Source organism: Scleropages formosus, chromosome 6, assembly GCF_900964775.1.
Source record: "Scleropages formosus chromosome 6, fSclFor1.1, whole genome shotgun sequence".
Lineage (NCBI taxonomy): Eukaryota > Metazoa > Chordata > Actinopteri > Osteoglossiformes > Osteoglossidae > Scleropages > Scleropages formosus.
In genome coordinates this window covers 23,479,606-23,493,248 of record NC_041811.1, presented here as the reverse complement: position 1 = coordinate 23,493,248, position 13,643 = coordinate 23,479,606, and the positions used below count along the sequence as shown (strand labels likewise).

General features: G+C 41.0%; 2 protein-coding genes across 2 annotated transcripts; one reads left to right on the top strand and one right to left on the bottom strand.

The window, feature by feature from the left end:
• Nucleotides 1–160: 160 nt before the first annotated feature.
• dolk (dolichol kinase) lies at nt 161–3,551 on the top strand. The gene is made up of 2 exons (XM_018752055.2): nt 161–233; nt 1,715–3,551. The coding sequence occupies exon 2, from the start codon at nt 1,854–1,856 to the stop codon at nt 3,423–3,425; it is 1,572 nt and encodes a 523-aa protein (XP_018607571.1). The 5' UTR covers nt 161–233; nt 1,715–1,853; the 3' UTR covers nt 3,426–3,551.
• A 3-nt stretch (nt 3,552–3,554) lies between these two features.
• On the bottom strand, nt 3,555–11,843 carry phyhd1 (phytanoyl-CoA dioxygenase domain containing 1). The gene is made up of 11 exons (XM_018752069.2): nt 11,730–11,843; nt 10,784–10,942; nt 10,305–10,380; nt 10,167–10,214; nt 9,785–9,840; nt 9,278–9,340; nt 9,064–9,085; nt 8,192–8,320; nt 7,640–7,756; nt 7,256–7,382; nt 3,555–7,097 (listed from the first exon to the last, which is right to left on the bottom strand). Exons 1-11 carry the CDS (start codon nt 11,760–11,762, stop codon nt 7,052–7,054), a joined length of 876 nt encoding a protein of 291 aa, XP_018607585.2. The 5' UTR covers nt 11,763–11,843; the 3' UTR covers nt 3,555–7,051.
• Between the last annotated feature and the right edge of the window lie 1,800 nt (nt 11,844–13,643).

Sequence of the window (13,643 nt, the reverse complement as noted above, 5' to 3'; positions counted from 1 at the left end):
CCCTGAGAACAATAGCGAAACCGTATCGGGGGACGAACTAAACTGCAGAAACGCGACACGTGTAATGCTAAGATGTGTGACGTTCCTGTCGCGGGAGCCACGTGCCCCTAGCAGTCACGTGGTTTCACTGTCAATATGGCGGGCGCGTCGGGCTCGTGAACAAATCGAAAAAAGAGAGAAAACCAGAGGGAAAAAAAAAAAACAGCAGAGTGTGAAGAGCGGACCGAGCAGTGGTGAGTGGACACACATCCTAAAAATGGCTGTGTTAACGTTAATTTAATCTGTTTCATTGATTATGGGGAAGAGAAGACAACTTTCATTCATTCTAGTTTCTAGTGTTTAATTAAGACTCCAGATTTTGCTATTTTTGAGACTGTGAATCATGGCAGCTGGGGAATTTAGACACTGACTGAGTTTTTAAACATAGCATTTAAAAAAAAAAAACACTTGACAAGTGACTTGTTTTACCTGTTAATACAAAATAAAACGTGTCAATCGGTTTTAATTATTGTACTTGTCTCATTGCGAAGGTAAACTAAGTATGTGCTAATAAAATGGCACAGTTACCTTTTTGACAGCAATTTTTATTTCATAGTTACTTTACTTCGTCCATACTATAGTATGTATTTTAGTAATCATAAAAATGAGTTTAAAGTTTAAAGAGGCAGGGGACTTGTGGCGAAAACACCAGAGCCCACACATCACATTGCCCGTTCTTATAAATAACGTTTACAATAGTAAAAGGTTGAAATAACCACTCACACACTCACTGTCTGAAACCACTTGTCCCAAGTGGGGTCGCTGCGAGCCGGAGCCTAACCCGGCAACACAGGGCGCAAGGCCGGAGGGGGAGGGGAAACACCCAGGACGGGACGCCACTCCATCGCAAGGCACCCCAAGCAGGACTCGAACCCCAGACCCCCCCCCGGAGAGCAGGACCCGGGCAAACCCGCTGCGCCATCGCGCCACCCCTTGAAATGACAACCTATCTTGTTTGAGCATCAGATGCCACCTTCTTAGGGCTTCGTGGAGAGCATGGAAACTTCTTTTGTCTTGAGCCCTCAGAGGATTGACCTTCTTGTAACAACAATAATAATAATTAAAATAATACACATTTATCATTATCGCTGTGATTATAGATGTTTGTATGAAGCCATAAGAGACGTGTTTCTTTCTGATCTACTCAGTCTACAAATTGCACAATTTGGTGTTGAAATGTAATTTCCTGCCAGTATTTGTGTCAAAGTAGAATTTCTCGCCCCTTTGTTGCAACATATAAAAGGATTGCAGACCTCCTTTAAACCTTTAGTATGTTGTTCTGTATTTTTTTAAGGAAAGACATAAATATGTAACTAAATGCAACCCTGAAACATGAAGAACTTCATGAATCCTCAGTCCTGTCTGAGGAATAAGGGAAAATATGTATTCCCAAAATACTCGATGAGGATTTGTATTTACATATGTATTTTAACACAGATTGCAGATTAGTGTTTTCTGCATTACCAGCACCTGCTTTATTATCTTTTATTTGCTTTGCCCCTGGTGTCTTACAGTATTAATTCAGAATAAGTACCTGGATCAGTGATTCTATAGCAGCAGTAGGGTTTGAACCTGAGACCTACCAATTAAAAGATGCACATGTTGTCTCTGACAAAGAATCAGTCTTTTCTCTGTGTCATTTGCTTGATTTATTCAATTTGATACTCCTCCACAGGTGACGTGGAATGATAAAATGCTCAGACCATGTAAAGTTTTGAAAGACATCTAGGGAACTGTCAGCTGGGGAGGGCGTCTTACTATACTGAAAGAGATCTATTTGGAAGCACGTTGGAGGCTCCTAACCCCCTGCAGTCATGCTCAGCAATCCAGCAGTTGTGGAGTCACTTGTGGTGTTCGCCATCATTCTGTGTGTCCACCTCGTGGTGTGGAACCAGCTGTCATGGTGCTGCATCGCTCTGGCCATCCAGGCCTTCTACGTGCAGCACAAGTGGGACCGCCTGCTACAGACCGGCGGTGCGGTGTTCCAGTTCCGGCCATCGGCCAACAGCGGTGTCCTGCCTGCCTGCATGGTGATCCCTCTGCTGGGCCTAGCACTGAGGGAGCGCTGCGAGGCATCTGGCAACGTCTACTTTGAGCGCTTCTCCATGGTGGTAACAGTCACTGGCATGATGTTGGCGCTCTTTCTTTCCTTGATTGCCCTGGGCATCACTCGGCCAGTGCCCACCAACACCTGTGTGATAGCTGGCATCGCTGGCAGTGCGGTTCTGTACACTGCTAAGAAGACCCTGACGGTGTCTGAGGTCATCGAGGTGCTGGAAGTCCTGCTCATTTTCGTCTACCTCAGCCTAATCGTGCTGTACCTGCTGCCCCGCTGCTTCACGCCAGGGGAGGCCCTCGTAGTTGTGGGAGGAATCAGCTTTGTCATCAACCAACTCATCAAGCGTTCCCTCAACCTGGCTGAGGTGAAAGGGGACCCTGTTAACTACTTCCTGCCCGTAGTCTTGCTGGGTACCCTCCTGCTCGGGGCCATCTTTGCTGTGCTCTTCTGCTTTATGGAGTCAGAGACGTGGGTCTCCTCGCTCTTCTTCCACACAATGGCGGCTGTTCTAGGCTTGGGGATCATTATGCCTTGGCTCTCACTACTCATCAGAAGGCACCCAATCATGTGGCTGCTGGACTTTGTGACTCTCAGCCGGACGCGCCTTTATCTGCTGGCATATTGGGTGCTGCTGGCCATTCTGGCCTCCGCTTTGGTCCTGCACCAGAACTACAAGAGGACATCTGGTTCCAAGAAGCATCAGGCATCCACCGTGGTGCGCAAGTACTTCCACGTGATCGTAGTGGCTACCTATGTGCCGGGACTCATGTACGATAGGCAGTTGCTCCACGTAGCTTCGGTGGCCTGCCTGGCCGTCTTCCTGCTGCTGGAGTATGTGCGTTATTTTCGCATTCGTCCTTTGGGCCAGCCCCTCCGACAGCTGCTCACACTCTTCCTGGATGAACGTGACTCGGGGCCCCTCATCCTCACCCACATATACCTGCTCCTGGGTATGTCTCTGCCCATTTGGCTCTTCCCCGGGCCCTGTGCCCCCAAGGGCAGCCTGCCTGGGGCAGGGGGCCTTGTGCCCTATGCAGGGGTCCTAGCAGTGGGTGTGGGGGACACCGTGGCATCAGTGTTTGGCAGCACCATGGGTGAGATCCGGTGGCCCGGGACGAGAAAGACAATGGAGGGCACAGCTACGTCAGTCTTTGCCCAAATTATTGCTGTAGCCATGTTTCTCATTTTTGACGGGGCCCTCAATCTGAACGCAAGCTATGCGTGGGTGGTGGGGTCCATTGCCTTGGTATCTATGCTGGAGGCCTACACTGCCCAGATAGACAACCTTCTTCTTCCACTGTACCTCTTCGTCCTCTTCATGATCTGAGCAGGCCCAACCATGATGCCGCTTCCAACCCAGGGGTGTGTCAAGTTATTGCTGGGCTAACAATAACCAAAGCTCAGATTGTGCATTTTGTTTAATTTGTGGATTAATTTTAAAACCTGGAGGTGTTTGTTTGAAAAGGTAATCTGGAATTGTATGCCTTCTTCCCAATAATATTTGTTTCGGTTATGTCTTGCCCAGAGAATTATGCATCGTTAGGCATTTTAAAACAGACCTGTTTTTCATATGGGTGGCACTACATTTAAGTGAATAGTCCTATTTTAGAAAATGCATCATGTAGACAAAGTTCATTGCTGCATTAACTTTGCAGAGACATCAGTACATTTTGTACTTAAGTGTCACTTTGCATTTTATAATCATAAGGCCATCATGATTCATGTATTATTACAGGGACTGCCTTTAAGAAAGTTATGGAACAGAGATTGCATTATAAGTTACACTTAATTTTAACCTCAGGGTTTTATTTTTATCTGACACTAGATCTTTTTTACTTTTTTTGCTGAAACTGATATTGCTAGGAAGAAAATGGCAGGTGTTTCTGTAGCAGTCAGAAACCCCAGACTGAATTATTTAAAGGGGATTGAATTTTGCCATGTAGTTTGAAGATCAGCATTTTTGGCCTGGATGGCTTTTAGGAGCCAGCGTTATAGAACTCTGATACATCTCAAAGGTTAAAGCCTGGAGAGAAACATTTGCAGAACTTTTGTTTAGGCCTTTAACCTAATTGTAGGTTTGGACAAACTTCAGTTAATGATTCTCCTTTGTTAATTTCTGATGAGAAGGACATGTTGCAAGAGCTCGCTGCTCAATGATGCTAATATAGACCATGAAGTCCATCCTGCAGAGAAACTGCACACGGCAGAGCTATCAAAATTAATAAATTACGTGATCCAAGTGTATTGCTCCAGACTTCACTAATCCATACTCAAAACTTTGTTTAAAATAAAATACCAAAATTTTCAATTTAGATGTTTACAGTGATACATTTAAATTTTGCGGTACATTTATCAATCATGGATTTAACAACATTATCTTTTGTTTGTGAACTTACTGTGTTGAGAGTTTTTAGTACACTGTAGAACAATAAATGACACACAGGAGCAGGAGCCAACAGCAGAAATGTAAAATTTTCTTCAAAGATACCAGTCACAATAGATACTTTAAGAAGTATAGAAACCTGTTTTTTGTCACTTGAGTATATGATGAAATGCCCCCTGCTCTGGGGCTCCAGACTGAATTAAGTGTTTTGTGGTAGAACAAGGCGACCAAGTAGGAAGACCCTCCTGTTCGTGGACCGAGACCTCCTGCAGTTTATTTTCTCCAGTTTCACACTAATCTAGAGCTTTTGTTTTCCACTCAACCGTTGCTGGGTGGTTGCTTCCTCATCATAAAGTGCATTGTTAATGATTGTACTTATTGATGTATTTAATCGGTGCTTATTTTTGTTCCTGTTTTAGTTGAACCGATTACTTTGTGATGCAAGTATGTGTTTGTGGTTGTTATTACAATATTTGTAACCACGTGAATGGGGGTTTTGAGTGTGTTTTCAGAATAGAGCACCTCATAAGAATAAAGTGCACTGTAAATAAACTGTATTGCAAGGTGACCCGCTGCACCTTGGCCAATATTGAATAGTGAACATGAGTGTCCACTAGGTGGAAATATACGCCGAACAATACGGTCCATGCAGCGTCGTGCATCTGTGATTGTCGCTCTTCATTGGAAGTACAGTTAAATGTGAGAATCTACCGAAGAATAATTTAAAAGTCAAGACTGAAGTAACTTAATTTTAAAGCTAGCACCATTATGTGATTTTTCTCAGCACGTAATCAAACCAGCATATTTTTATATTTAACTTATTTATACCTTTGACTTGGAAGTGTTTCTTGATCACTTGTTTCCTCTTTTATTATGTGATTAAGGGCACCTCAGATTTTCTTCAACACTATACCATGTATGATCGCTCTCACTCAGCTCTTGCTGACTTCTGTTTGCACAGTCCCAATATTATAATACATGCTACTTGACTGTCAGTAATTTAACACAGAGCAGAAAAACAGTCATCTACATCAGTATGCATCATATCCCTTTTTCAATGCAAATCTGAACCACGAATTGTGTTTTGCATTTGCCTGATATCAGTTTTGCAGATCATCCATGGAATAAAAATAGAATTACCTAATTTTAACAATAGCTGCATGGATAACTGGGTGTTGTCAATGTCCAAGTGTTTCTAAACCAGTTGAACAAGTTTGTTAGTGGTTGTGTATTGGTCTTTATTAATTCTACAACAAATCTCAAATGTCAAAATGTACATGAAGATAGTTTTTATGTAGTGTTTATTTTATACTGTGCTCAGCATTCTGCTTTCTATGATCTGGGGAAATATTTCCGGTATTGGTCCTGATTTAAACTTGGTTGACAAACTTACCGACAGTTGTCTGTAAAACCACACAATAAATGCAATTAGAATATACCATTTGAAAAGCAACAGTATATTTAAATACACTGTATAAATAGCATAAAAGCAATTGACATTTTTTAATATATGATGTAGAGATGATCTGCAGAAGTGGCATAAGTCAGGGTGACTATGTGGTGGCAGAAAATAAACTGTAGTACTCCACTCACTGATACATGAGATCCTCCACAACTCCCCTTTCTGACCAGGGAACCAACAAACAGTAGTTTTGAGTTCCCACTTCAAGCCTTTGTTACAGCTAACAGAAGGTTATGGGTTCACAAATACAGCTAGCCTTTCTTATATCTCTAGTGAATTCCACTGCGAGTTATATGGCATAAAAGTAAAGGAACCTTGTGAAGTTTTCAAAATGAGATCCACGGTGTCAGGACCAAGGAGTAGACATGAAGAGTATATGTGTAATGGATCAAAGGAGTACTACTTTATTAATTGCACTCCTCTGACATAAGCTATGAGTAATCAAAAAAAAAAAAACTGGTGTGGAGCTGGATTCTGACAAAATGCAGTGTAGCATTTTCATATTCAAATACAGCTTTGTAAATACTAAGCTATGCTTCGTATTTCATTATGTTCAGGTTAAAATGTTATGAATTTCAACAGTGGCTGTGAATATGTAGTAACCCCAATTTCCATTTTGTATTGCATGTGCTTTTTTGTAATGATCTCTTTTCTTTTGACATTACATTAAGCATTAAAGGAATGTGATTAATGATAAAACAGTAAAAGGGATTTTCAAAATCTGATCTTGTGCTTCTGTTCCTTCTTGTTCCAGAAGAATTCAACAGAATCTCTTGAATATAAGTCCTGTCCTGAGCTGAACATGTCCAATAGACATTTGTTTGATCTCTGTTCAGCCCACACGTATAGCATGATTAGTTGACATCCAGCTAGCATAAAAACATTTAAAGCTTTATTAAAATTCATTGTTGTTTGATTACAATCCATATAACTCTTATGCAAAACTTGCATTTTCCTTGATGTGTAATGATTTTTGTATCTAATAAAACCATCTGAAGAGCACAATAAATTCAACATCTTTAAGTCAAAGAATTGCAAATTTTTGGTCCATCAAAATGCTTTATAAAGAAGGTTGCCTGTAGTGCATGAACTTTAATTCCACTCCACTTTAAGTGTAGAGAGAAGGAAAAGGTAGTTCTGCTGTGGGCTGTAACCTAAGGAAAAATGCAAGTTTTATTAACCAAACTGCAGCTACAGTGCAGTCTTTATCTAAACCAAGCTGGCCATGTAACATTCATCCTGCCTCACACACATGCCATTTCCCACAATACCCAGTGGTGTGCTGTGTCTCCCAAATATTTGTGCCACTCACCAGTTCTCAGGGCTCCAGTGCGTGTCCTGAGACTCCATGATGTGGAAGGTGTACACCTGTCGGGAGTGGTCCGAGGTATTTTGGGCACTTCGGTGGACCACCTCCCCATGGATCAGAACCAGTCCTCCTATACGTGTATGGCAATCCATATTGACCCTTCGCCCATTTCACAACACCCCCATACTGGATTCCATTGTACTGCACATTGACCCCAGCTCAACACAGTGACCTCACTGGAGTGACGCTACAGTTGTAATTCATTAACTAGTACTCGGGAATTCACTGTCCTCACTTACGTAACGACCACTGACCGAGAAATAACCTGTTTTTGACTATGTCCCTGTTTTCTCAACCCTTTGGCCCCATGCAGTGGGTGGTTCTCACCTTTCTTGACAGGTGCAGGAACAAATAGCTTCTCATCATGGTTCTGCTCCCTTCCTATGAAGTCTGTGAGGGGGTAGGTCTCTTTTGAGGTACGTACCATCCGTCGGGTGATTCCGCCTAAGGCAGAGGACCAGAACATCAAAAGGTAGAACAAAATGCCAATTAAGCACTCTGATATTCTCCCAAGGTACAGTCACATCAAACATTTGGATAATTTGGCTCACAGATGTTTATGATATAAAGTTCACAAGATTTTGCCTATATCGTTCACTCTGCAAAGCGCATGGACACTATGCCATTGGAGGCCCTGTGTAGCATTGCTATAAACTTTTGATGGTACAGGATTTTCAGTTGATCCAAAGAGTAAGGATTTATTTACAACATTCATGTTTTCCAGGGTAATGGAGAGGTTAACACTAGTTTAAGCCAGAAAATAGCAGACTGACACCACTGAGGGGCAAAAGCCTTCTCAGCTTAAATCCATGGAGGGGTGTTTGGTGTTGAGAGATGTTGGTAGCTTTTCACCCCTTTAACATGCAGACAAGCTCTTACTTTTGTGGGAACCAGGGATAAACCACAGGCATCCATTGTCCAGCGTGGCATCCTCCAGGGCAATCCACACACCTATCACTCGTCCCAGAGGCTCTGTATACAGGAAGGTGGCATCCTGGTGTGGAGTGACTGAGGCAAAAGGAGGTGCAGAATAAGCATATAATAATCACTTACCGATGCTTCAGGAAAGAATCAGAGGTGATTGTTTCCATAACATTTCATTGTGTCGGGGTAGACCTGAAGAGGCAGGTACAGAGATACACTCTCTTGCTCTGTGACAAATTTTCAAATATAAAGGTTCAGATCATATCTTCCTGCCTGTACTGGAACATATAGCCAAAAATGAGAAGGCCCTACACCTAGCTGCAGACTGCAGCCCACTGAGCAGTGGATATGGTGCACATAACTGAAATAATGTACATAGCAAAACTTAACATTTCCATGTCTGATTATTTATACTGTCATCATTATTATTTGTTTTGTTCATTTTTCTTTTCCATGTATTAGTGGAGTGGACAAATTAGTGGAGTGATTTTATAAAATTATTTACTCAATACGATATTATGATCAGCAGTTAGTAAAATATATTTTCATTTTGATTTAGCCTATAGATAATGTGTATAAATAATTAACTTAATATGTTGAAATTAATATGTGTAAATCACTATTACTACCATAGCACACAAACCTAACACTGTAATTTGCTTTGGACAAACGTGTCAAATCTAAATAATCAAACCAAAACAGGATCTAATCAAAGTGGATACAACAAAACATTAAATTCAACATTGTTGCAACTGCAGGAAGACTCATTAATGGAGTGAAAGTTGAAAAAGACATTGCAAAATTATCGTTTCAGAAATGTTTCTTACCTTCTCCTCCAATTCCAGGTTGCTAAAAAGATAGATTGACATGAGAATGAGTATATCGCACCATAATAAGTACTCTATGAAAGATTGAGTCCTATCAGAAATATATGTTTATCTCAGTGGAGTGTCAACCTTAGACTGATCCCAGAAACACACCACACACTGGTGAAATCCCATATTAAAGCACCAACTTCTGTGCAGTAGGGGCATACTGTACCTTGAATATATACATGCTCTGCACAATCACAGGTTTCTTCAACCCAAGCTGCTTAACCATGTTCTGGGAAGAAAAAAAAAAAGTTTCATTTAGACTCTGTGCTCAGTGTCTTTAAAAACGACACTAAATGAAGCCATAAGGATTATTCCAAAGTAATTTGGACAAAAATTTTGTGTCACATGACCTATTACCAAAAAGCACTGATCAGTGTTTCCAGATCTCAAAAACATGGAGTATAACAAAAACCGATCATTATTCTGAAGCTTTGGGGTTTATATCCAAACATTTAACACGTTTATGATAAAAATACTCATTTTCTATTGTGTGAAACATACAAACTACTTCATATCTTTAAAAAATCTTAGCTTCAATGTAATAACTTTACAATCCCAAAAAATACAGACAAAAAGTATTGACTTTTTCTATAATTATTGTATGCTGTGAAAACTATGAATTCCTGAAGACCAAGAAAGAAATATTGTAACTGTTTAACACCCAGGAGCTTACCTGAACCTTTGGGGAATGGGTGACACTTTTGTACAGTGGCTCATATGCATGAAGGGCTACAAAAACGATAAATAAAAAAAAAACTAATTTCGACGTGGTTTAACTCAGCTGGAGTTTAAATGTACTAAAAAGGTGTTAAAATTCATCATTTACATTAGTAGTTCCCCAGACTGTAATATTCAGGTTAAAGCTTATGTAGTATGAAATTCTGGAAGTTGTTTCAACATCTAAATGATTATTTTACACCATTTCATTCATGAATACATTATTCCCCTGGCACCAGGATTGAAAACCCCTGGTCTACATGTTTGATATAGTAAAAATACAGATATTTTATCTCACCAAAGTGTGAAAATGAGACACTGGAAACTTTAATGCTTACCATGTCCGACTTTATTCAGAGATTGTTCTCTTGGCACAATAAATTCTCCTACATGAATGGAAACCTTAATTAGACTTTTATTTAGTGTAATAAACATTGAATCTCACAATACAGTTGGATCACATGTACTAAGTTTACCTTTGTCATCAAAAACTCCCTTTTCAAAGAAAAAGCGTATCTTGTCTCCACTGGTGATAAAATAATCAGCACTTCCCTGGACAAGAAAAATATGTTTTTGTACCATTTAAATCTTTTTCTAAAAACAAACATTAGTCACGTACAGGCTGGAATGAAACTGTGTGAAACCAACAGTACCTCCAAAGGCACTATGTTTTATCTAAGAGAAAACTTTGAAAGGAAAATATTATAATAATCTTACCTGCATCTTTAGTCGGCATGAAAAGAAATGTGAAATTCATACTGATTTTAGACGGATTCAAATCCGATTAATAGTGGGACACGAAATCAAATACAGTTTTAAACTTGAGTCTAAGACTACAAACAGGTACTTTTGTTCATTGTGAGCTGTTCATCACTTTGGAAAAAAATGTGAATAAATGCAGATGTAGCCTGAACTGTACTTGGATTTGATCATGGTTACTGTGAGGGCGGGATACCTGTGCCTTCAGCTGCTCTTCATGCTCAGTGGAGAACTGGATTCGGCAATGTGCTGGTACATCCATGTTCTCCACAATTTCCTTCATCCTTGCTCTGAGGGCATCGCACTCCTTGGAGTCCAAGAACTCCTCCAGAACCAGGTACCCTTCGTCTCTGAACTGACACACGGTCACACACACACTCACACACCGATCCAACGATCCAAATCGGTCACTCGCCGACTCCCATTATTTTTGGAACCTGATCCTCTAGGTTATAACCTGTATTTCATTTTAGAAGCCAGGAGGTGGTGCAATGGTTACGGCATCATCTTGTAATCGGATGGTCCCTGGTTCTAACTCCACTCCTTCCAGAGTATTCTTGAGCAAGGTATCTACCTTGAACTGGTATAGTAACAACACCCAGTTGCATAAATGGGTAAATCATGGTACAGTTGATTATTTAACAATATAAGTAAAAGTGTCAGTTAAATAAAGGTTGCTATAATAATAATAATAATAATAATAATAATAATAATAATAATAATGTTTAAATTGTTTTAGAATTTCTCATACCATAAGGATAATGTTCACTCAAAGCTAAAAGTAAACACTGTGTTTTAGCTGGTTACATAACCATCCTGCCTGCAGTGTCTGTTGCACAAATTCTTAGATTCACAAATTATTTCTTCCCTGAAAAAAATGAGAGAAAACAACAGCTACGCGTGGCAGAATCAGCTAAGACACAAAACAGGAAACCGAAATATTAATGAAAATTAAACGTCTTAAATCAAATGCCTTCATTCAACGAACAAAAAACTTTAGTGACAAGGACCAGGTACATCTTGCACAAATGACATGTCTCATCTTGTGCGACACGGTCGCTACAATAAACCCGAGTGAACCACAGTAAAAAGAGGAGGCACGTTTAAAAAAGCACCAGTGAGTGACGCACGGTGTGACCAACCTTGCGAACTCGCTCGTCGGTCAGCACGTCCATGTTTCCCGCAGCGCTCCCTCACCATCCGGGGACTGAGGCCGAGCCGCGGCGCGTGCATGTCAGCGCCAATTAAGCCGCAGCGCTCGCTCGCGCTCCGTAATAGGGTTCGGTCCAAAGTTTGGAGTTCGTTCACCCCGCAGTCAGTCGGTGTGGGCGAAAGTGCTGAGTGGAGGTGCCGGGTCATTCGCTCTCTGCCTTCTCCTCACACTAGTTTGCTGGGTCATAGTAACATGGAGACAGTTCAAAAACATACACAGGCACATGCAGCAGTACAACTCCGTATTTAACACAGGGGTGTACGCTGGACGCTGTTTCTATACTACATATACGACATATACAGTGTGTATAAATACTGTGGCGCGCAGAGCCGTGGGTTTGGATGGGGTGAAGAAGGACGCACAGGCGGCGTTCGTGTCGAACGTTTTGTGGGAACACCGGCACACAGGGAAATGACGCTCTCGGTCCGAGGACTCCGTTCGTTTTCCAACACTAACGCGGGTCGTTACGATACTGTTTATTAATCACTCACTGTGCACACTTTGGAGAAAAAGTCTGTTAAATGAATACATGGGTCGTCATACAGCGCTTTTTTAGATAATACACAGTGTCAGTTAAGAGTGAGAAATCCTTCTTCTTTTAACTGTGTATTATTAATAACTTCGCTGCTTGTCACGTGTTTCCTGTTGCATTAATGGGCCAGCAGGTACTGGTACTTAAGTGTTGGTGGTTGTTTTGATCTCATTTGATGTGATTTTTAATGTAAACAGCCTGCTTCGAACCCCGGAGAAATACTGCACAGACAGGCTACGTCTCTTCTATCTGCGCTCATGTGTCCTTACGAAACACTTCAATCCGCAATTTCATCGCTGGAACTACAGGCAAACTCCAGCCCGAAACTGAATTTTCAAAAACAAAAATGATTTGTGATTTTATATTTTTACTTAAAGATTTGCCATCATAAAAACTTTGTGAAGCAAAAGCTAGACCGCCATTGTTCTGCAGTACAGCGCTGTGCCCCTATTCCGCACATAACGGGTTTAATCTGTTCTTTCACGTCACCCCATCGTTCCAGTCCCCGTTATATGGGGATCCAACTACCATTATTTCTTATGTACAAAATGATGGCTCACATATCTAAAATAATTCTCCGGAATCAATGAAAATACCAAAATATAAGTTTTTTGTATGCATGAAAATAAAACATTTCATATGTATAACAAAAATTTTCCTTTTTGACTTTTACTGTTTTCACAGTCTATGAATCCTGGTGCCCATTGCATTGTCTGGATTTGCATGATGCAATGATAAATTCTGGTTGTCCATAGTGTATCATTTTTCTTGTCCCCAGTTAAAAAAAAAAAAAAAAAAAAAAAAACTTTCGTACCTCTGCATGCAGCATGGTAACCTGGAAAGATGCTTCCTTTTAAAACACACCATTGGCTGATATAAGAACATTTTGCTTTGATCTACAATTATATTTCTAGTAACATTTCTTATATTAAGGTGAAAGGAAAAAGACCATGTAATCACCAAAATGCCACTGAACTAAACAATTAAGCATGAAAAATCTACACTAGATTCTTGTAAGCAGTTTGTCTTACAGGAACCCATTAAAAGAGGGCTGAATGTATTTTTTTTTCTTCAGCAGAGAGAATGTTTATTACCACCTCCTGCCACTACTGCCATTGATTCACTTCAGTAGCAAAGTGTGTGTGTGTACACACACACACACACACACACTTTCGGAACCGCTTGTCCCATACGGGGTCGCAGGGAGCCAGAGCCTAACCCAGCAACACAGGGCATAAGGCCGGAGGGGGAGGGGACACACCCAGGACGGGACACCACTCCGTCGCAAGGCACTCCAAGCGGGACTCGAAC

Excerpts from the sequence above, each read along its gene's own strand:
- dolk (XM_018752055.2), top strand. The coding sequence starts at position 1,854 with ATGCTCAGCAATCCAGCAGTTGTGGAGTCACTTGTGGTGTTCGCCATC.
- phyhd1 (XM_018752069.2), bottom strand. The coding sequence starts at position 11,762 with ATGGACGTGCTGACCGACGAGCGAGTTCGCAAG. Across the intron at positions 10,215-10,304 it reads GGGAGTTTTTGATGACAAAG|GAGAATTTATTGTGCCAAGA; the intron begins GTAAACTTAGTA and ends CCATTCATGTAG. Across the intron at positions 7,383-7,639 it reads TCCTGCACCTGTCAAGAAAG|GAGGACTGGTTCTGATCCAT; the intron begins GTGAGAACCACC and ends ATACACGTATAG.